Source organism: Marmota flaviventris, chromosome 8 (genome assembly GCF_047511675.1).
Source record: "Marmota flaviventris isolate mMarFla1 chromosome 8, mMarFla1.hap1, whole genome shotgun sequence".
Taxonomy (NCBI): Eukaryota; Metazoa; Chordata; class Mammalia; order Rodentia; family Sciuridae; genus Marmota; species Marmota flaviventris.
In genome coordinates, this window is record NC_092505.1 from 123,203,707 (window position 1) to 123,227,939 (window position 24,233).

At 46.3% G+C, this 24,233-nt stretch overlaps 1 protein-coding gene across 2 annotated transcripts; it reads left to right on the forward strand.

The window, feature by feature from the left end:
• The first annotated feature begins 116 nt into the window (after positions 1-116).
• Positions 117-23,944, forward strand: Rbp2 (retinol binding protein 2). Of its 2 annotated transcripts, none has more exons than XM_027933967.2 (4): positions 117-331; positions 15,225-15,403; positions 21,984-22,085; positions 23,689-23,944. In XM_027933967.2, the coding sequence occupies exons 1-4, from the start codon at positions 259-261 to the stop codon at positions 23,737-23,739; spliced, it is 405 nt and encodes a 134-aa protein (XP_027789768.2). In that variant the 5' UTR covers positions 117-258; the 3' UTR covers positions 23,740-23,944. The 2 variants fall into 2 exon arrangements, with proteins under 2 accessions (XP_027789768.2, XP_027789769.2); XM_027933968.2 differs by lacking the exon at positions 117-331 and adding an exon at positions 2,775-2,875.
• The last annotated feature ends 289 nt before the right edge of the window (positions 23,945-24,233 follow it).

The following is a 24,233-nucleotide window of genomic DNA, read 5'->3' on the forward strand; positions in this document are numbered from 1 at the left end:
ATAAGGTGGAGGTCACTGGGACACACACATACGCCTGGCCACACTAGAACTTTGTGCCTGATTTGCTCACAGACCTGCTGAACTTTGCCAAGGAAAGGAAAGTTCCTTTGAGTTGTACATATGACCTTTGAATCGGTTATCTTCAGAGCCATAAACCTGGTCCACTAAGCTATAAAAACACCTCCTCTCAATACCTTCTCCCTGCAGCCTGCTCTTCGACCTTCTCCACACACTCACACCAGACCAGAGGCCGTCACCATGACGAGGGACCAGAATGGGACCTGGGAGATGGAGAGTAATGACAACTTTGAAGGCTACATGAAGGCCCTGGGTAAGAGGCAAGAGGGGGCAGGAGGGAAGGGGATGTGGGAGAGGACATCAGTCTGGCCCTCTGGACAGATCCAGAGACTTGTACGCAAATCCTCACTCCTCACTCCTTACAGCTGTGAAAAATTAGATAATTTGTGCAAATCCTCTGAGGTTCTATTTCCTTATTTGCAATCTGGGAATAATAATAAATAAGATTCCTTAGCACAGTGCCTGGCCCATAGAAAACACCCACACACAGACGATATGACCTAACTCGAAAGAAGAACCTGATTGCATCCTGCCTTGTGGTGGCCATCTTTTGATAACCATTTGGGTCTGACGTTATACACAAATGACCCCTGCTGGCTCTTTTGTCAGCCTTGTAAAGGACACTTAGCAAGCTTTCTCTGCCTAAAGAAAACCAGGCCCACAGAATGCTAGGAGAGGCTTTGTCACGTGGGTCAAACCACCCTCTGCTTATCTGGGCTACCTCTCAGTGTGCCCTGAGTTGACAATAGGGTGAGTCTCTTGGGGGCTGGCAGAAACACATACCCTATCCGGCTATGAGCAGGTGGGATCAGAGGCCCAATATGATGGGATATGATGGTGGGAGGTCTCTCCAAGAATGGGAATCATGGGTTTTTCTGTGCAGTTGAGTAAGTTCTAGCTTAATACATATGTTTACCATGCCAACAATTAAGGAAAGCTGGGATGCATTTCCTACTTGACAGAGCTTAGAGCTCTCAGGCATCACAATCATGTATGCAGTATTTGGGTGTCTCCATCTTTTAAGGCTTTGGACTGGTCTTTCTAATTCTCCTTAGTATTGAATACCTGTTGTCGCTTAGAGCTTCAGCCGAAAGCTTCCAGCACTGCATAACTTTCTTTTTCCTCTGGACTATCAGAATTTTCCCTCTACATATTTGGGCAGGCAGGGGTTGGGGGAGAGGAGGCAAAAACCCTCCTCTCAGGCTCTACCTGTCCCTGTTGCACAAGTGGCAGTAGAAGTGGAATTCTAAACCTATGCAGGGGTGGTTGATTTGGAGCATAGATCTATAATCCTGAACAATGCCATGCAGCTGAGGAAGCCAAGAGTGGTCACCCCAGGTGGGGCCGAGGACTCACTCTGTGACCTGAAACCAGTTTTTTACCCTTTCAGAACCTTCGTGTCCTCAGGTGCCAAATAGGGATAATAGTTCCAACCTTGTCTGTCTCTCTAGATGGGGTTGGGTGTGATGGTGTTTGGAACAATGGGAAGTACTGTAACAAGGGTTATTGGGAAGTTTCAGGGTCTCAGCCACATGGTGAATAAACTGGACTCACAGAATATCATCAGAAAGCACCTTTGTATCTTTTTCTGCTCTTTCCTGTGGAGACTTTAATTAGAAACCCTAGTCTCCACTTGTCCTATAGCTCTGCAAGTAAGCCCCTAGAGCCCAACTCTCCAGGCTTAAGGTGGGAGAATCTGTGGAGGGATGGGTTGCTGCAGGGTGTGCCAACAGCTCTGTCCAAGAAATCCTCCTCGAGAGCAGCCTTCCTTTGGACCTTTTGACACCAACATATATATGATGTGGATGAGGGCATCACGAGTCATGTATGCAGTATTTGGGTGTCTCCATCTTTTAAGGCTTTGGCCTGGTCTTTCTAATTCTCCTTAGTATTGAATACTTGTTGTCTCTTAGAGCTTCAGTCAAAACCTCCAATTGAACATCATATGACACTGATCTCATTCTAATGAGCAAACTCTTTGACCCCCCTGGTACCAGGGTCTCTTTAGCATCGAGGAGTAGCAGGCACCTTGCTGACTGGGGTGAATCCTGCAGGTGGTGGTACTAGTTAGACATGGAATGTGGACATGCTTGTAGCCTGATTAACCCAGCTGCCAAGAGCCCACAGGGTGTCAGAGCCTGAGGAACTTGTCCCATCTCGAGTCCAAGATGTTCTACACAGAAATCCTCAGCCAGAGTCATCATCCCACCCTTGAGACAGGGAACCTGATTTTCCTCTGGGTGGCAGGGACTGAAGACAGGTCTCTAGAGTCTCAGCCAGAAGCAGGTGAGGTGTGGCTGCCCCCTCAGTCCGACCTGCGAATAGCAGCTCAGCGGGTCTGTGCAGAGTCCTCCACAGCCTGGCTACCGGGAAGGCTTGCTGTCCCAACACTTAAGTCAACGAAGCTTGCCTTCCCTGCCCTTTGAGCACTAAGACACTTGGCATCTGGGAACACCATGTGTGGAGATCTTTGCAAATCCCCAGAAGTGTAAATCCCACTGGGTATGGCGTCATTCCCTACCTAAGAACTGTCACTTTCTTAGACCTTAGCCCCCAGTGCCAGGAAGTTGGCTTTCTCTGAGGCTCTGGTTGTTGGCTCAGTAGGGAGGTTCTGTAGAGATATGGGTCTGGGCAGCACACTAGCTTTGTCACTTTCCCAGTGACACTCCACACATTGGCTTCCTCCATGTGACTCAGCTGCCAGCCTCAGGAGAATGACACACCGTGGCAACCTTTGGGTTTGCCTTGAATTATCAAGTCATGAGGTCAAAGATCAAGAGCCACGGGTCAGACCATGGTACGTGTCTCCTCTCCTGCCTTCTTGGACACCTGGGCTCTAGGCTCTTTCCTGACATTGAGGCAAGCAGCTGGTGAAGTCTCTCATCCTGAGGAATTTGTGACATCCTGAGGTCCTCCTTCAGGTCAGATGGGGGAATAGGAGAAATGGGGACATTTTAAAGGGAAGGCCATAGAGGACGGGTACAAGGATGGATCCTAGTAATGTTAAAGAGCACTGGCGGAGAGTCTATTAGCTCTTCCCAGGAGGAGACTCTGGTGCCAGAGCTCTGGCAGCTATTTGTGGAAGGAGAGATGGATGTCACCTGAAGCAATGTTAGACCTGCTGTCTATTCACAGGGGGATCAAACTGGTGCAGATCATTATGTGACACTCATGCACAAATGGTGTTCTTGTTTTCTGCTACTGTGAAAAGCTGTCCCAAAATATAGTGGCTTGAAACAACCACAGACATCTTCTGTTACCTGTCACAGCTCTGGGGTTGAGAAGGCTCATCGTTATGGTTTTTGCTCACAGGCTCTGAATAAGTGCAATTGGACAATGGCCGAGGTTAGGGTCATCTCAGAGGCATCCTCATCCACATGTATGTCTGGTGGTTGGTGCTCGCTGGTGGCTGAGACCTCAGCTGGGTGAAGAACATGTGCCAACATCAACGTGTGGTCTCCCCGTGTGGCCTCTTCTCTAGCCAAAGAGAGAGGTGGTAGAAGTTGCTTGGCCTGCTGTGACCCAGCCTCAGAAACCAGCAAGTATCACTGCCACCAGATTCTACCAGTCTGAGTGTTGCAAGCCCTACCTGCTTTCAGAGGGAACCCTCAGTGGGAAGAACATCAAAGGGACGTTGGAAGAATGAGATGCATTTAAGAAGATAAAAATTGGTCATAGATAGGACAGTGGGTACCTTGGTCCCAAAAGGGCAAGAGTTACAAAGAACAATCGTAACAAGCCATGTGTGCAGGATGGTGGAGGGGGCATCAGTACAGGGGTCAGTGAAGGCTTCCCAAGTACTTCTGGGTGGGTTCTGAAGGAAGGAGAGGAATGCCCCGTGCAGAGATGGAGGCAGGCACGGCCCCATGGCCAAGTGCGAGGGCACAGGCCTGACAGACTAGAAGGGGCTGTTTTGCCAGAGCTAAAGAAGGGAGTGAAAGAAAAGTCTGAGATGGCAGGATGTTCAAGGTGGTCTATCACATCTGGACTTCATCCCTTAAGGACAGGCCCCTGGGAAGAAGTGCAACTGGACAGTGGCCGGGGCTGAGGTCATCATACTCACTCTGCCATCCCAGGAGGGACGAGACCAGAGGAGACTGTCAGAGAACTGGAGGGGTTGTTGCCCAGCCTTAGGAAGACAGGAGGAGCGGTGCTGAGAAGGGGAGGACATGGACATGCCCAGAGCAGAAAAGAGACTACATTTGGTGACTGGGTGGGAAACCATAAGGAAGGACTCAACCCAGAAATGAAAATCTTATACAACATAATTTATAACTTAATAGTGAAGATGGCGATGTATATTGGAAGTTGTGTGTCCTGAAATTACTTAATGTTAAATTTAGATGATCTTTTATTCCATAAATAAACAATTGGGGAAAACCCCATTTTTCTCTTAATTCACAAAAGGTCATCTGTATTTTGCACTTAAAGGAATAATCACAGACTTAAAAGGGCAGCACCTGTGGCAAGCAGTTCTGGTGGGTCTCTGGAACGCTCCACTAGGAAAGGAGTAGCCTTAGAGACCAAAGTCAGACAGCTCCCACCTCTGCCAGGAAAATTCCTGAACATCGCTATTGTGCAAAATTCTGTTCCAACGGGTTTTGCTGTGGTGGTGATGGTGGTGATGCTGGGGGCAGAACTTAGGACCTCACACTTGCCAGTCAAGTGCTGTACCACTGAACTGTACCCCACCCCGCAAATGTTCATGAGCCCTCCGTCTAGCACCAGCAGTGAGTGCAAGCACATATTATTTCCATGCCATGAAAATCCCTGTTGCTAGAGCTCTATATTCATTATTTAATTTAATTGATTCAGTTTTCCACAAATGTATTGAGCACCTGCGGCACATCAGGAAGTATTCTGGGCACTGGCCATAGAATGAGGACAGAGGTCCCTGTGCTCAGGGGGTTTACTTGCTGTGCAGGAGGCAGAGAGCAAGCAAACAGTTGAAGATGACTTTAGGTAGTGGTGAGTGATTTCAAGAAAATAAACAAGAATAATGGTATGGAGGGGGGTGAGTGGTCAGGGAAGGCCATCTGAGGAGGTGACAAAGCAGCCAGGTCTTGAAGCAGACAAGTGTCATTCCTGGCACAGGGTCACCAAGTGCCAAGGCTGTAGGGATGCTCAGGAAGCCACATCCACAGGAAGGTGAGTGTTGGGGAGTAGGAAGCAGGAGGAAGGTGAGGATGGGGGAAGGGTTAGAAAGGCAGGCAGAGGTCAGCCCAGTGACCCTAAGATGGGGAGATGGAACTGATCCTCTTTATATTCTGTGAGACTGCTCTGGGTACAGCATAGAGGATGAATCAGAGTCGAGCAAGACAGGAAGCAGGAAGGTCCACTCAGAGGTTGCTATGCTGCCAAGGAAGGACATAGTGATGGCCTGGCCTGGGGTGGTATCTGTGGAAGAAGAGGAGAAAGGACAGGTCCAGCATATAGTTTGGAGATGAACCTTAAGGGGGCTTGCAGATGAGAGTAAATGGAGGATTCAAAGATGACTCCCGGGTATGGAGCTGAGAACCAGGAAGATGGTGATCCCTTCCTGAAATGGAGAAGGCTGAGGAGCAAGTGGGCAGGGTCAGAGGCTGGTGGGGGGTGCGTTAGGAATTCTGTTTTGCAGACTTTGGTTTTAGATGCTCACTACACATCCAAGGAGAATATTGAACCTGGCATATTGACATAAGATCTCGAGCTCAGAGCAGAGTCAAGGATGGAGACAGAAGGGATGCTTTCCATTTTACAGGGTGAGGAATCTGAAGCCCAGAGAGGTGGAAAGACTTGCCTGGGGCCACATGTGGCTGGGAAATTGTCCTAGACAGGAGCCCTGTTTCTATCATCTAACACAAACTCTTTCCACAGCACGGGTCTAGGGCAGGGTACCAAGCATGTGGGGTAGGAGGGGAGGAGCTTCACTCTGACCAAAGCTTGTTAGGATGGAGGTATCAAAAGCAGGCAGACAGGATGCTCAGAGCACAAGAAGGTCACTCAGAATCCCTGGGTGAAAATGAATGAATGAACGAATGAATGAATGAACGTCTGATAGGATTAATCTGTTTGACATGGATTCCTGCTATTGCGGACAAATCAACAGAGTTATACACCTTGTCGAAGTCTTCACTTGGACCATGTGGTACCTGGTAGAACTTTCAAATGGAAAGTGCTGAGAGTTGGGAAAAGTCAGGTGGCAACAATAAGTGTGGTCGCTTCCTAATGACCTCCTTGCAGATGCTGGCTGCATGTCTACCCTAACACCCATCCCAGTGGTGAGCTCTAGACTATGACATAAGATCTTGAGCTCAAAGCAGAGTCAAAGATGGAGACAGAAGGGATGCTCCTGGTCACCCTGGGGTGACCCAGGGTGCAGGAGCAGGAGGCACACGGGGTCTCCAGCCCACCCCTGCTGTTCAGGAGGGAATGAGAGAAGGAGACAGGCAGGGGGCCAGTCTAATTCCTCCCTAAATGTGTTCTCTGGAGGAGGAAATGGTATGGAAAAAAAAGGAGAAGATTGCTCTTCCACTCTGCTTCTCACAATTGCCTAAAAGTGCCAATGATTTGAGAATTAAAGAGTCCAGGTTCGAAGCCCACGGAAGCTGAATGGTTCTCTTTGAGTGGTTCTCAGATCTCGTGTGATGAATACATGTGCATCTCTGCTCTTTAATTTACAAAGAGCAGCTGCCCTTTTAGCCTGCAACTTTAGATTTTTTTTTTCCACAAGCACCTTACAAAGCATTTTAATGTTTCGTAGCATACTCATATTTCAACGTTATGGCTTGTATTGTTCAAAATGCGGTTATGAAAAGTATGCTTTAATAAAATCACTTCGGTAGTGTTGTTTTTTTTCCTTCTTCTTCTGCCGCAGCTATAAGCCATATATATTATTCAGAAATAGCTTGCCTTTGGACCTTTCCTTCTGAAATAGAAATTCATTTCACCTGGTTATAAATCAGGCTCAGAGATACCTTTAATCCAGAAGAGCAGATAAAACATGCTTGATAACCCTGGTGTTAAAATACTATACCAGGAAAATAATTTCCTCTGCAAAGTTCAAAGAGAAACTGTTTTTGTGATCCGTGTGTGTGTGTGTGTGTGTGTGTGTGTGTTTTCTACAGCTGCAGTTAAACCCTTTTGATTATAAATATCCAACAACGAATCTACCAGCAGAATACTTGGCCCCCTTCCCTGGGGTGGAGCAGAGGTGACATGATTAACTGGCCTGTGCAAACACTAAAGGGTGGCCGGGAGGCCAAGCCATTTTTCAACACAGAGAAGACGTGATGCTTGATTCCATTTGCATAGAACCCCTAATAAGATTCCCCCCCCCACCCCCGGCACTGGTCAGGAAGATTGACTAGGGTTGGTGTTTACAGGGCCAAACCCGTTTTCTCAGCAATAGGCATTTTTAGCTGTGATCCACTTTTGCAGGCAACAAGGGACAAGCAATGATTTTTATTAGAGAGCTTTAGTTATGAATGACAAACAGACTGTGTTTGTAGGGAAACTGGTAGGAGCCCTGCTCTCTAGCTGGGTGACTCTGAACCCACCACTTAAATTCTCTGAGCCTCAATTTCCACATCCATAGAGCAGAAATAGACTCACTTGCTGGGGGACACTTCAGTTCTAAACTTCTCTGTAATTTCCGATTCTTCCTTAGTGTTTTGCCTGGAGCACTCCCCTTTATTTCATCTGGTTAATAGATGATTTCTGTTTATCCCCCCCCCCCACCTTCCTAACTGTGGCTGTAGCAACATGGTTTAGCACAGGTTGGACTTCAGCACAGAGGGCCAGAGCAGGAGATAACCGCTCAATCACAGTATAGAGGGAGGAAGCTGATCCAGGCAGGGAAATGTCCCACCAGGCTGGAGAAGGAGCCCACAGGAGAGGCTGTGATGATAGTGGGAGGAATCAGTCACTATTTGGACTGCTCCATGGAGTGGCAGGTGACTCTAGGGATGCACATACATGATGCATAAATATGAGAACGCTGCTCTGGATGAAATACTGCTATGATCCCTATTAGACTCAAAGAGTCAAGGTCAAGGGTAGAGACCAACGTGAAGACCCATGAGTTCCCTAATACTGCAAAAAGCATTTCACCATCTTGTTTACTAAATCGTCACCACAATAACCCCTTATTTTATCATGAGAAAATTGGTCCTCAAAAAGGGAAAATGACTTCTCTAAAGTCACATAGCTGGGGACTCAGGGATAAATCTATCCCTCACTCCTCATTCTTTTATACCAGTGGTACTAAACTTGGTGCATACAGAATCACCTGGAAGACTTATAAGAACAAGCAGAGCTCAACCCACAGAGCTTTTGGGACGGGTTGCAGAATTTTCTCTTTGACGTGTCCCAGAATTTGCACTTCTAACAGGTTCCCAGGTACCACTGCTGCTGCTAGCATCTTGAGAGCCACTGTCGTGGACCATGCTGCCTCCATTAGCCAATCCATGGTATCTCTTGAGCATCTACTGTGTTTGGTTCGGGGGGGGCGGGGGCGGTGCGGTACACAGAGCAAAGGGAGAGCACTGTCTTTGTCTTGGCAGAGGTGAGACTAAGGAAGACAGAATAATTGACCTCAAGAAAAAGTTCAGGAAGCCCCAGGTAGTGTCTCCTGGAGGTGAAACGGTGCAGCCTGGGCAGAGGGTGAGGAGGGCAGGACAGGCTGCAGGAGGCAAGGCTGGGGCCGGGCCTCATGAGATATGGGAAGCTGGGAGGACTGCAACAGGATTCAGGGAGCAAATGTTCAGAGAACATCGGGGAAAATGCAAAAGACTCTGAAGAAGCTGACCTGGGGGACCCCAGGCTTAGTAATGATGATTGTGAGGATGGCAGCTATCATTTGTGCAGCCACTGCCACCAATGCAAGCCACTGGGCAAAGATCTTCACTAACCCCATCAACTTTACCATAATCCTCACACAACCCAATGTGGTTACTAATAGCTCCACTATGGCTGCAGGGATCTGGATCTGAAGGCACTTGTCCAGCCATGGGACTAGAATTAGACACACAGACATCACCTGACTTGCTAGAGTGTATCTCTAGGATAGAAAGAGAGAGATCTGAGTTTGCATGTGACATATTAGCCTCTTGCTAGCCCCTCTCCCCCACGGATGTGTTTGTACTAACTAGAATATGGAAGGAATTCTTTAGTGGCTTTTAGGAATTCCAAGGGAGGATCCATTTTAAATAAGAAATACCTGGGGCTGGGGTTGTGGCTTAGTGGTAGAGCGCTTGCCCAGCACGTGTGAGGCCCTGGGTTTGATCCTCAGCACCAAAATAAATAAATAAATAAACAAACAAATAAATAAATAGAATAGAATAGAGGTATTAAATAAATAAACAAATACACAACATTTAAAATGAAAAGGAAAGAACTATCTGACCACTTGGTCCTGTCTAAAGAGAACCTCAGTGGTCTTGAAGGGAGAAAAATGGAACAGCACAATGGTTTTGGTGCCAAAGTGGATAAGATAAGAGGCTCATAAAAGGTCCTGTCAGTCCTTTCCATTTGGTGTTTTGTGAAATATTTGGAAGGCTGGATGTCCCACCACAGAGGGGCTCTGTGGCCACAGAAGATCATGGAAACCTGCCTCCTGTATCCCTCCTTGGAGTCACAGAGCATCTTTCTTATTTCAAAGGCTCTGTGATGCTTCTCAGTGCAGAAAACAGCTTTTCTTGGTTTTCATTCTTCATTTCCCAAACTGAGTTAATAATGAGTCCATTTATTGACCACTAAACTTCTCATAGAACTGAGATGAGGAACTCTGGGCTCTGCAGACACTGGCCGCCAGAAGCCTCCAAGGGCTCACAGCACAGGGTAGCAGAGAGAGCCTTTCTCTCACCCTGCGTCCCCTGCCCTGCAGGCTGTGTGGCTCTGATGTGCTCATATACCATTCCCTAAGCCACGGACTTGGAGCTAAATGAACTGTCAGAGCATGTACAGTGGGTGGAGGGTGATCGCTCCAGCTCTGACTTATTATAGAGCCTTCGGCCTAGAAAACAATTGCTTTTTGTTGGCAAGCAGCATGCAAGTGTCCTGCAAAACATAAACTGCCTCGAAGAGGGAGAGCTCATCCAGCTGCATCCAGAAATCCCTGGGTCTCCAGGGGAACTTTAACAAGAATCAGAAGGTAGTGCTACCTGGGGCAGTCATGGAAAGTGCACACATGACAGTGGTTTAACTGGGTCCTCCCAGCACTTTTGAAGTCCAGTTTGAACCTGGAAACAGACTGTCCTGGGTACAAATGCCATCTCTGTTGCTCCCACACTATAAAACCCAGGACAAACAACACAACTCCTCTGAGCCAGTTTCCTCATCGGTACAATGGACATAATACGAGTTAGTCAATTTTTCATCCCTGTGACCATAATACCTGAGAAGAACTCAGAGGAGGAAATTTCTATCTGGGGCTCACAGTTTCTGAAGTTCAGTCCATGGTGCACTGACTCCAATGCTCTGGGAGCAAGGTGAGACAGAAGAACATCAGAGGGGCATGGTGGAGGGACACTGCTCCATTCATGGCAGCCAGGAAGCAGAGAGAGAAGGGAAGGGGCTTCAGAGAGGATGCCCTCTTCCAGGGCATGCGCCCAGTAGCCCACCTGCTCTAGCCACGCACCAGCCTATAGTTACCCACCCCCCAGTTAGTCCATTCAAACTAGGATAGTCTGATGAGGGTTATAGCTCTCGTAATCTCATAATTTCGCCTCCTGTGTTAACATAAGAGCTTTTAGGGGACACCTCATATCTAAACCATAACATTCTACCCTTGAGCCCCCAAAATCTCTTGTCCATCTCACAATACAAAATGCATTTAGTCAATCTCCAAGAGTCCCATCATCTTAACAGTTCCAGCATTGCCCCAAAGGTCCAAGAAAGTCCAAAGTCTCATCTGAGACTCAAGGCAAATTCTTGGCTATGAGTCTCTGTAAAAATTAAAAACAAGTTGCAACAATCCAATAGACAATGGCACAGAGTAAACATTCCCATTCTAAAAGAGAGGAATAGAGGCATAAAAAGAAGGGATGGGACCAAAGCATGATAAAAAACCAGACGGTCCCCATAAATCTGCATACAGTATCTAAGACACATGGTGGCAAGATGTACTCTCCAAATGGCTGGAGCCATCCTGCCCCTTTGGTCTTGCTGGTCGCAGCACTCATGTTCTCTCTCCTCGTCTGGCTGTCTCCTCAGCCTTTGCAGCTTTCCTTGGCAGAAAGTACATATTATTAGTATCTCTTAATTCCTGGGGTATCTATCCTCAATTTGGCTTCAACTTCACAAATTCACTCATCACCATCTCAGAGATTCTGACACTGCTACACTTAGCCTGACCTTACAGGCCTTCCTTTGAAATATTGCTGGAAACATTCACAGCCCCTTAACTCCAGCATCCCACATTCTTACAGAACCAGCACCTTATAAATGATGCCAAGGCCTTCTGCATGATCAAGCAGTAGCTGGACCACCTGGGATCACAGCTGCACAGTTCTGAGTGCCTAGGTAGATGAGCATGGTGAAACCACTTTCAAGCCCTGCTGGGTGACCAGGATGACCCCATGATCTCTTCTTAAAGAAATTTTCCTTTCTACACCCTTGAGTCTGTAATGGGTGTCGTCTTGCAAATGCTGAGATGCCCTCAAGCCATCTTTCCTATATTCTCTGTGTTAAGTACTTAGCATCTCTTTAGTGACTATGATCTCTTCAACAACCACAAACTTTCTTGGCCTCAATTTTAAATAACATCCACTTATCTGGCCAAACTGAAAGTTTTAAAAATCCTTGGGCTCTGCCATCTGCTCTGAATTCTCACAGTAAACCTGGCTAAAAGCTGCCAGCAAAATCCATGCCACTGACTAAATGCTGTGGAGCCTTGAAGTTTTCTCTACTAGATTAATTAGTCCATTGCTTTTAAATTGAGCCTCACACAAAATCTCAGGACATGGGCAATACCTAGACAAGCTCTTTCCCAGATCATGACATGAATGGCCTCTAGTCCAATCCCAAAAGAGTCCTCGTTTTCCTCTGAAAACTCATGAGCACATTCTGCCTTCCTATTGGTATGCTGGTCTTCTGAGCTCCCAACAAAATTGCCCATTAAGCTCTGCTTACAACATTTTAAAGCTTTTTCAGCCTGAATTTTCAAACTTTTCCAAATTCTTCCCACAGACCATTTCCAAAGGCTTCTGGGCCACATAGAGAAGTTAGTCACAGCAACAACCCCGCTTCTTAGTACCAATTTGTGTATTAAGTCAGGTTTTTGTTGTTGTTGTTGTTTCTTTGTCACTATTACCTAAATACCTGACAAGTACAACTTAGAGAAAGAAATGCTTACTTTGGTTCAGAGATTCAGTCCATGGTGGACTAACTCCAGTGCTCTAGGTCAAAGGTGAGCAGAACATCATGGTGGAAGGGCATGGCAGAGGAGCGCTGCTCTGTTCATGGCAACCAGGAAGCAAAGAGAGAAGGGAAGTGGCCACAGGGGAGATGAATCCTTCCACAGCATGCCCTCAGTGACCCACCCTCTCCAGCCACACCCCACCTGCTTGTAGTTGCCCCAGTCATTTTATTCAAACTAGGATGGACTGATTATGTTGGCTCTCATAATCTAATAATCTCACCTCTTGCATTAATCCATGAGCTTTGGGCAGGGGGGACACCTCATATCCAAACCTCATATCCATAACAAAATATACTTAGCTTGTGGTTTTGTTTTAAGAATGAAGTTAGCAAGGTTTCCCAAAGGAGGTTCTATCATGGGGCACCATTTCTAGTAGACTTCAGCCAGGAGTTGGACTCAAAAAGTATGATAATTATCACCCCAAATATTACCAAGAGTCCACACAGCATGCCCTTCCTATTCACCTTACCTAAAATTTGGCTATATTTCACCATAAAATTAAATCTTTTTCATTGATGTATTGTAATTACACACAGCAGTGGGACTCATTATTACATATTCATACATGCACATTATTTAATTTCAGTCCCCAGTACCTACATAAAATCAGTTCCCTCTTTTATTTCCCCAACTCTCAACATGGTTACTCAAACTCAAAACTACTGTTTCTCCTCCCCACTGGGTCCCTCTGCACATCCATACCATTACCAAGCCCCTACGACTTCTGTTTCAGCTCTATATGTTTAGACAAGTCCTTGCCTTCCTCGATTTCCACTTCCTCACCTATAACATGATGAGGAGGTGCTTAAACAGTGACTTTCAATTTTTTTAAAACCATGGAGATCTTCCTCCAAACAACTTCTATGAGTAAGTCCAGGATTTAAAATCACTGGGCTTACCACCAGAAATTCTGGGCCTGGGGCAGGACCCAGAAATCTTCAACTTTTACATCTTCCTAGGTGGTCTTTCAGGGCAACTGTTTTGTGGACCCACTTTTGAATTATTAGACGTGACAAGTACTCCATAAATTGTGGGGAATAATTGGGTGAGCAAGACCCTGGCATTCAGGCACCCTCTCATGCCAACTTGAACCTATTTCTCTTTTCACCTTAAAATGCAGGTATGAATCTTTTTACCTCCCGAACTAGCTAATGTTACTCAACATTATTCCCTAAGATTCAAATCTGATTTTATACCATTGAGGGTCCAAAAGACTAACCCTGAGCAAATGTGATTCTATTGTGAGTTGTTAGCTTGGTGGTCCAGTTTGGTCTCACTGTGGTTCTTTGGAAGGAGTTAAGAGTGACCAGAAGAGTCTGAAAGGAAATGGGTGATAAAGGAACTAGGGAGACAGAGAGAGAGGGGAAGTGATGGTTGCCCATCATGGGAAGGGTTGCAGACATGTGAATTTTGCAAGCTCTCAGGAGCGCCCTGAACTGCTGATACCTGCTGGCCTCTCTCATGGGTGCAGCAGCACTGGTCCCTTACCAGACAGTGCACAATAAGGAGTTCAGTCACTTCCTACCCCAGACAGGGGGTGGGAATTCTGAGGAAAGCACTCAATACATTGGCACTATTCTTCTTCTTGAGACCATTCTTACCCCTGGAGGTTATGAAAGAATAAACCTCTCTGGGTTTTAAAAACCTTATAAGGGGATTTTTGGGAGCAGGGTGGGGGCAATGAAGATTTAGACTGGCATCCAAAGATTTGTGAAGAGTTCACAGGCATTAAGGGGGCTTAAATACTAATGTGCTGACATTCATAGCAGGGATAGGGACTTGGCAGCTTCAGAATTATCCTGTTTCTGGATCGGTTCCTCAGGACAATGATTTTTGGCTTGAGTGACACTGTGTACTCGGCAGAGGTCAGCCAGAAGGCGGACTCAGCACTGAACTTCTTCTCTAACATGCAAAGCTTAGGAAATTAAATGTGTCTATTCAAAAATAGATTTCTCCCTCTTACTAACTACTGCTAAGACATAGATACTACGTGGTTTACCACATCAAAGCAAAATAAACAATAGAGCTAGAATACACTGGCAAATCCTGGATCTTTGTTGAATCTGGATGATGAAAACATTGGGTTCCTTTTACTCTGATTTGTTCAAATTTTTTCACTAAAAAGCTGAATGATTATTAATCTTTTCCTTTAAAACACAAAAGAAAGTCTGAGAGCAAGCGCTTATTGTCTAGGATACACTTAAGACCATGCTGGGGGCAGGTAACTGGGACAGAGCCGCCTAGCTGGGGAAGCCTCAAACCGACTTTTAAAAAGTTTGTAACTGTCCCTCCCTGCTGTGGACATGCAGAAAAGTTTTCATCTTTACCCGTGATCAAGACTGGGGGTTTTCAAAGTAGTTTTTCTTCTAACCCATGAAATCTTTACAGTGGAAGCCCAAGGCATCAGAAAGCATTGAGTGCTGCCTTGGAATGGGTGGAGGTGCACGCGCCTGCGCAATGGGAGCCTCGAGGGGTGGGTGTGAGCGCGCCTGCGCAATGAGAGCCACGCCCCAGCTCAGGTTGAGCTTTGCCTGCCACCTCTCCCTCCCTTCGGGGCTCCTGAGGAGATGCCAAGAGGCTTCTCTGTTTTCCTGGCAATCGCCTGTGGTGCCCAGTCTGGCCAGATAGGCCAACTCTTGTTTCCCACCTGATCCCTGTCTCCTGGTCCTGAGTGTTTGGCCTTGTTAGAGAAATGAATGAGTGTGGCTGAGCGCATCCTAACCTCCACAACTCCCTTCGCCAACAGATATTGATTTTGCCACCCGCAAGATCGCAGTACGTCTGACTCAGACAAAGATCATCGAACAAAACGGCGATAACTTCAAGACGAAAACCAACAGCACGTTCCGCAACTACGACCTGGACTTCACTGTCGGGGTCGAGTTTGACGAGCACACAAAGGGCCTGGACGGCAGGCATGTTAAGGTACTGACGGGCCGGTGGCTCTCACTTGCACGCTCTTTGTGCAGAAACAGTTGGGCTTCGCAGTGGTAAAATGACAGAGAAAAACCTGGGAAGAAAAACCAGAATGGAATTATTGATGCTGGCAATGAGCAGTGATTGAAAACTGAGTAGAAGGGAGAGGCAGGTTCAGGAGAGATGAAAGGATTGCAACCTGTCCAGGATCGAAGGCAGCTTGCCCAGCCCCAGCCCCAGCCCCAGCCCCAGCCCCACATATGCATGAGCAGGCTGGCAGAGCAAAGGGGTCACGGTGGAGTGTCACAGGCAAGGGAAGTGGCTTTGGCCCACTGGGCAATGTGGCAGCCCTGCTCAGCTCCCATTCAAGCCATGGAGGAATGAGGCCTTAAGGCGCCAGATTTATATTTTCTTTTTCAAGAGATGTTGAAATTTCAAATATTTTTATATGAAATATCTTAATTGTAGATGATCCTAACTGGCTGAAAATTTTTTTTTCATCTAGAAAAATATGCAAATTAGTAACAACAACAACAAATCAGTAGACTACATGAAGTCAGGGTTTATATAGACCTGGTAAGTTTCGGAAATTTCTGACAGATTGGTGGCTTCTGTCCTATAATTGCCTTAACTCACAGGACAAAATCTGGGAAATCCTCTGTGCATCCAAAGGCCATGTTGCATGAACTACAGTAGTCCACCCTTATCAGAGATTTCGCTTTCCGTGGTTTTAGTTACCTACAGTCAAACGTCATGAATAGAAAATTCTAGAAATTAATAATTCATACGTTTTAAATTGCAAGCCATTCTGAGTAAGATGATGAACTCTCACACTGCCAGCTCCTTATTGTTTGGGATGTAAGTCATTTCTTTGTCTAACATATCTATACTGTATACGTTACCGAGGGCTAGTTAGTGACTTAGTAGCCCTGTTGGTCACACAGTATACATAGGAATCAGCACTATCCATGGTTCAGGCATCCACTGGAAGTCGTGGGACATACCCCCATAGATAAGGAGACTACTGTACTTGGATACTTAGGAACCCCAAAAGCAAGCAGAAAGCAACCCTTCAAACAGGACTGGGGAGAAATCCAGTCTCAGTCTTATTTAAGGACTCCCCCACCTATCATTAACTTCATAACGAGCCCTGATGATGACACGTCCAGGAGATAAGGAAGGTTCCCTGGCTTGTCATGTATCTTGGGTGCCATTGACTGTTCACTGTCTGTCTGGGCAGTTTATAGGAGGATAGAAATCTGGATATTTGTAGCATTCTTTCCCTCTGTGTCAGCTCAGCCACCAACCATCTGGCTCCCAAGCCGAGGAAGGTCAAGATTGAGTATTCTGTCCTGGGTATGTATGTCCTCATCCCCAACAAGAGATAGCCCCAGTGAAGAAGGAGCCTTCCACCCTGCTTTTACCTTTAGCCATGAGCTCTTTTGAAGTCTCTCCCAAAGCAAGGGACATAAGCTCTGGCCCCTCTCCTGGGGTGGGAGGAACAGCTGTGGCCTCTGGTGCTGACTCTAAAGCCAAGAGAGCAGGACACATTTCTCAGACCATCCTGCAACATTGATAATCTCAGCCATCAGGCTGAATTATATTTAATGCTCCTTACAAAGGAAAAGGGTGGGACAAAAGCATTTTGGAAATTCTTCTATCAGAGCAGTTCTGGCATAAGAGAGCGGGCACCCTGGAACGTCCCTTGTCCTTGAGGCATGATGGACTGAGGTGATTCTGAACTATGGTGAAAAGCCACTCATCAGACACCACCACGGATAGGAAAATTTGTCTTGGAATTTTTGCATCAGTCTGCTGTTCCAAACTAATCAGTTCAAAAGGATTCCATTTCCCTCACCTATCAGTTGAGGGCATGGGTTCTTGAAATCTGACTTGTCCTCTCTGACCTGACCCATTCTTTACCAGAGATGGTAGCGAACTCACTCTTCCTGAAATAAATGATGCCCTTCCCGCCTCCCCTGACCTTTAAAGGACCCAACCGTCAATACCTGCACATCTTCTCCCCTCCACTTTCCATTCTCCTTCCTCTTTTTATCAGAAGGTTACCCTGAAGAGAGGGAGAAACCTCTTTTCCACTGCTTGTCTCCTCTTTCCCTGTGGCAGAAAGCCAGGGGTAAAACACACACACACACACACACACACACACACACACACACACACGAGACTGGTGGGAAGAGATATATCACCTCCAGTTGGATGAAGGTCTATTCCCATGAGAACCACGGCACGGGGCAGCTGCCCATGGGACCACTCACTTCCCATGACTAGACTGGAACCATGCAGCTGGAAGGGGATGCCAGGGTGGGCAAGTCAGTTTAACTCAGGTGTCATGGCCAAGGGCACACCTGAGCTGTGTGTGTGTGTGTGTGTGTGTGTGTGTGCATTTGTGCAGGGAGTGTAATACTGGTAATCCTCGTGCTCATGTTCTCCAGGGCTCTGCTTCTCGACTCCTTGGTCACCCTCAGGAATCCTCTGGAAAACACCCCACTTATTGTCTTGAAGGATAGATGTGTGTGGTTGATGGCAGGGGCCCTAGAGGCCCTGAGATGCCCAGTTCTGTGCCAGCCCAGAGTAGGAGCAATGAAGCCTGACCTGTAATGGGATTGCCTCTTCTCTAAGGGGCCGGAGATCCCTCCTCCTTTCCTGTGGGTCATAGAGATTCCTAACTTCCCACTCTGACTTCTTTCTAAGAGAGTTTAAAGCCTTTTTTCAAAAATACACAAGCCACCTCAAAAGAAATAAAATATAAAGAAGTAATCCATATCCATGAATGAAAAATGGGGTCTCAAGCAGTTATGAGAAGACATCAAGTGCTGATTCATGCTCAGTGTGGATGAGCTTGGAAAACATGCCGAGTGAGAGAAGCCACATGTCAGAGGCCATGTGTTGTATGACTTCTGCAAAAATATCCAGGATAGGCCAATTCATAGTCAGGAAGTGGAGGGTGGAGGGCATGGGGGCTGTGACTGCTCATAGTACAAAATTTCTCTTGGGGTGATAAAAATGTTCTGGGCTCAGACAGTGATAATGACCCAACCTTGTGAGTTTGCAAAAACCTTCTGAATTGTTTACTTGAAAATGGTGAGTTTTGTGGTTTGGGAATTATATCTCAACAAAAAATAATAAGCAGTCAGAGTTGGAGCAGGCAGTAAGGGCTGGAAGAGTGGTATGGACAACAGCAGCTATGGCCAACAGTGCCCAGGAGGAGAGGGGAGGACCCCAAGGAGGGGCAAAGCTGCCTCCTCAGGAGGGTGGCACTGGGGACTGCAAGGGGGCGGGCCCTGCATGTGGTGGGAGGGACACCAGCCTTGTGGAGCATGTTAGTAGCCTCCTTCAATGCTCTCAGAGATGTCACTTTCCTTTTTAAAAGGACTTATTGGGAAGTGATTCAAATTTACAGAAAAGTCACAAGAATACAGCAAAGACCGCCTGTCTACTCTTCACCAGGAGATCACCCATTCGCTTTATCATTAGCACCTGTTCCCTTCCCCAACATACACACTGGTTTCTGAAAGATGCATTTCCCCTAAATAATTCAGTATGCACTTCCAAAAAAATCAGGATATTCTCTTCTGTATCCACAGTACAGGTATCAACTTCTGCAAATTGAACATTGATACACTACCTGTATCTCACTAAGGGAAAGGGCTGTTTTGAATGTCAGCCTTGGACGCTGTGAGAGGGAACATCACAGTGGGGCTCAGCTTCTCTCTTTTACTCTATGCAAACCTGCTCATCCCTGGGGCTCCTCCCTCCTCATCCTCTTCCTCAGAAGCAACCGCTTTGCTCACTTACATCCACTTCCTTCCTCAGCCTCAGGATATTTGAGAACCTTTGAGTCTGTTCCTTAAACCTCCTCTGACACAGGGAGGAGGGCTCCAACCAAAAGCACACTGAGTTGGAGACTTTTTAGTTCAGTTGACCTTGCTCTTCATGCTGCTTCTCCTTGTCTATTTTGTGAAGGAATAAGTCTATCATATGGTAAGTATCTCCACGATTCCTTGGAAACCAATTTACTTTAGGGTCAGAATAACTTCTCATCTTGCTGCCCAATATGAATTATTGAAATAAAATATTAGGACAGGTCCACTTGGGCTAACTTTTTTTTATTTCCTTCCATATACCATAAAATTTGCTGAGCCCCTAGTATACGCCAGGCATCTGTCAGGAGTTAGAAAATTATGAATCAGATTCCCCCTTCCTGTCTTCGGGGTCTTGAACTCAATGGGGAAGATGGTCAAATCGATGGACGGTGACCATACCTTGTCCATCTTGATGGTCATTGTGCACTGTTTGGGGACCTTCTTTAAGACGAGGGGGCAAGTGGATTTATCTCAAAATCAACTGTAAAACCTATCCAGCAATGCAGGTCACTGTGCTGAGTGTGGTGTTGCAGAAGTGCACAACAATGTAGCCTTTCTGTCATGGGGCTTTCTGCCTATTGAGAGAGATGGGCATCAACTCAACCAATGTGTATTAGCGACCATCAGGTGTGAGGCCATACAGGAGGAGGGAGAGTGGAAGACAAGAGTTTTATGTCATCTATTTGGGAGAGATCTCCAAGTCCTAGACCAATGATGGACAACAGCAAATGAGTATTCCAGAGATTTCTCCCTCCCTGAAGATTGAAGACAGCAGCCTGTGACTAGAACTTCTCTAAGACCTTGGAAGATGTGAAGCCTTGAGGGAAAAGGAGACTTGCTTTCCCTTTAGAAAATATGTAGAATTTTCTTTTCAAATTTGTTTTGGGAATAGTAATGCATGCAAAAATCTAAATTTCCTTCCTTGGCCCCCTGGCTCAGTCCTTCCTTAAGGAAAATCACCATTAAGGGCTTCTTTTACCTCCTTGCAGGGAACACATACAAACATCTCCGTGCAGGCTTCCCACCCCACCCCCTTGTTTCATGCACGGGCTCTGCACCTGGCTTTTTTTTTTTTTTTAATTTAGACAATATGCTGTGGCTGTGTTCTTTCATTGGCTGCCTAGCAGGGAAGAACCACACCATATTTAACCAGCCACGCTCTGACAGAATTTATGAAGCTTCCAGTCCTTTGCTGTAACAAACAATGCTTCAACGCACTGGGGAGGAAAATGGGGAGGAATAAAATTGTACATAAAGTATATAATATGGTCAAGGTCAAATATTATTTTAGAAATAGGGAGATTTAACAATCTGTAGAAAACAGATTTGTGCCGAAAAAAAACAGACTTGAATGCACAAGATAGTGGGGAAAAAAAATCAAGAACCCACAGGTCAGTTTATCACCAACTGGGTTACAAGATAGAGAAAAAAGTAAACGTCTGGCCTGTAGCATAATATTGCTCATAGAGGTATAAGATGGCTCACGCATACTTACAAAAAAACCAACTAGCATCAGGGTCATTCCCAAGGACAAAAGACAGCAGGTGCATAAGCAGGTGTACTCTAGTCACAGAGGCAGGTGACCCTGGAGGACCACCTGGGGGAATGGGGGTGTGCAGATGGTATTAGGAAGGAAAGTGGAGAACAGAAGGAAGAATTTGGAGGGTGTATAATTGTAAATCTGTGCACAGGGGTGGGAGTGCTCTGGGGTTCCAACAGGCCTTGCTGGTCAGCTCAGCTTGGTGTCCATCATGAGTTCTACTGTTGTCCCTGAGCTACTGACCAGTTGGCCTCATTGCCTGGAGGGAACCAAGGACCAGTCATATGGTTCTAGATAAAAACACTGGCAAGAGAGCCATGAAGGTACCTCCCTGATTAATTAAGGAGTTTCTCTGCCTCCGTTTACATTCTACAGAGGACAGTCCTGGCAAAGTGACTCCTGTAGGAAAAATTCCCAGAAGTAGAATTTCTAAAAGATAATATGCAATTTTGTATTTTGAAGGGGAATATAAAATTGCCCTCTGAAAAAGTTTCTATTCCCACCTGCCAGGTATGAGGGTACCTGCTTCTCCACGTTCCCTTCCAACTCAGTGTGTTAGCAAAAATCTTTGTCTTTGACCACAGGATGAATTGTATCTGAAAAACAGTCTTATTAGCATTTGTCTTATTGAGAGTGAGGTTGAATATATTTTTCTTACGTTGAAAAGTCATCTGTTAGGGTTTTTTTTTTCCCCCCTGGTACACTGTTGGTGGCCTTTGTAGACATGAACTATTAGGTTGGCAATCTTTTTCTTATTGACTTACAGCAGCGCTTTATATATAAGGAAATCAGGTCTTTGGTGCGACACTATAGTTCTTTTTCTTGGTTTGTTATTTATCTGTTGACTTTGAGGAATTTCCCCCTTCCAAGAATTTTACGTTGTTAACCATCAAATTTGTCATCTTTTCCCCGCTGGCCTGAAATGCTATCTTTACTATATGATAAAATGGTAGCATAAAATTCTTTAAAAGAGAACAGAGGGAGCCTGGGTCAGTCGGTTTAGCTGGAATGGGGGGTGTGTGTGGAAAATGAGATTGGGAGGAACTTGGCTGGCTGAGTGCCAGCAGGAGCCGGGCAATGGCTGCAGGGATTGTAGCTACAGCTTTTGGCATATTCAGTCTCTCAAGACCTCACATGTGATTTGCCTGGGAATCTGTCATTGCAGACGCTCATCACCTGGGAAGGCGATGTCCTCGTGGCTGTGCAGAAGGGGGAGAAACCGAATCGTGGCTGGAGGCAATGGATAGAGGGGGACAAGTTGCACTTGGTAAGTCCTGAGGTCTGCCCAGCTCCTTCCACTCTGCCTACACGAACTCCCGTGGCCACCTGGCCAGGGGCTTTGACAAGAAAAATGGCTCTGTGCTCCTCCCCTGAGCTCCAGCCAAATGTATGTGGTCATATAGTTAGAAAGTCATTGCCATCTGGCTCAGGGGACTCCAGGAAGAAAATCTATATGGCTGTTTCTGTGAACGACCGCAATTAAAAAGCAAGTTGAAAATGCTGAGTTAGGAAGCCAAGATCCAAGGAGAAATGCAGGGAACCTGTTAAAGACCAACCAAGGAGAAATGCGAGCCACAGAATTAAAATGCCCTGGAGGAGGGCAGGACCAGGCCTTCTCTCAATGACCATGGGATGGCTTGTGGAAGGGGGAGCTTGGGCCTGGGCTGCCCCAGGCACTGACCTCCCATCATGAGGTATGTCTGCCTGACCCCCAAATACTTCAGATTAATTTGGCACTAGAACAGAATAGTAGGAACAATGGCCGGTATCTTCAAATAAACTATCTGGACAGCTTAATTTTTCATTCTTCAATCTTGAAGGCAATTTGTAAGCCCAGCATTCAAATGCTGAAAAATGTTTCCCTCCTTCATGAATCTGTTAAATCAATGTCTGCTCATTCATTCTCCTATGGAGCTGTTTGGTTTTGGGTTGTTTTTTTTTTTGGGGGGGGGGTGCGGGTTAGTGCTGCAGATTGAACCCAGGGCCTTGTGCATGCGAGGCAAGCACTCTCCCAACTGAACTCTATCCCGAGCCCAGGCAGGTCATTGGCTCCAGTGTCAGTATCCAGGTCACCATGGTGCCCTTCAGAGCCAGGCTTGCTTCACCGGAGGTCTTTATTTCAGAGGCAGTGTCAGCTGATGATATATGGAAAGCATTCTCTGTGTTTTCTACTGACAGTTTTCCCTACCTGCACTGGTTTATATGATGGATTTTTTTAATTGTAGTACCATCCCAGTGGTACCTGGGGCTGAGACAACAGATCTATTGCCAACTGCAAAGAGCATGGTAGTCTTCCCCACATTCTTTTTTCCTCCTTCTTCAAAGATCAGTGAGGGGCAGATAAGATCTGGGGCTCTCTCTATTTGGATGAAAAGCAGTACCTGGTCAGCCGAAGGGCTAGACCTGGAGGAACCATGCTGCAGCTCACTGTGCCCCTGCCAGGCACTAGTATGATCACCAGAGCCCAGAAAGCTCACAGAATGGAAGGGCAGCTCATCCTCCCCAGTCCTGGCCTTTCTAACACTTTTGCATACTGGATCCTTCCTCTCCTTGTGACTCCACTACCATTTATAAATTAAGCCATGTTGCTTTAATCATGGGAGCAGGAAAAATCCCGCCCAAGAGGGTCATTTCTTTACATTTTTCATTTTTATAGTTGTTCAAGCTCAATTCGAGTGTCAAAAATCAAATTACTGCTATCTGCAGGGCATGCCGGTAGATTGGGTCTGAGGAATGCACTTTGCCCCAAATGACTAAGTGTCCTCTTTATTCCAACCCCCAATCCCTACCCCAGATACCACAAAGGCCAGGTGCTGGGTAACTGGAAATCCTGGCTTATTAGCCACTCATCCACTTTCTGACATTTGCAGGAGCTGACCTGTGGTGACCAGGTGTGCCATCAAGTGTTCAAAAAGAAGTGATGGGGCATGGGACGCCTGCCAAGATGTAGAGTTCTCTACGGCTTCAGGAAGCAGCATGGGGACCCTCTCACTCCTGATGGAGCCCCACTAAGGTCCCTGGATGCGTTTTAAACAGAACGAGTGTAATAGTGACAAGCATATTCTTCCCCATTTGAAACCTGGCATTATTAAATGGAAAAACAAAACTCACTCCCAGGATTTGAAACCCTTTATATCTATCTCCCTTTATTTCTAGATGGGTCAGTTTTGCCCACAGGCAAAGGAAGTCACTGCCAGTGTGATTTTTTTTTTTTTTTTGGCATGGCTTTACCATTAGTTGATTTCATTTCGTTTATTTGTGTTTGTGTGTGTGTTGTTGTTGTTGTTTCTTTTTTTTATTAGTTGGTCTGTGGGAGTGGCAGCAGAGGACTTTTTTACTGAGAAACATTCTCTGGCCAGCACGATATCTCCTACTCTTTCTTAAACATCCCCCATTTGAGAGACACCCCTTTGGA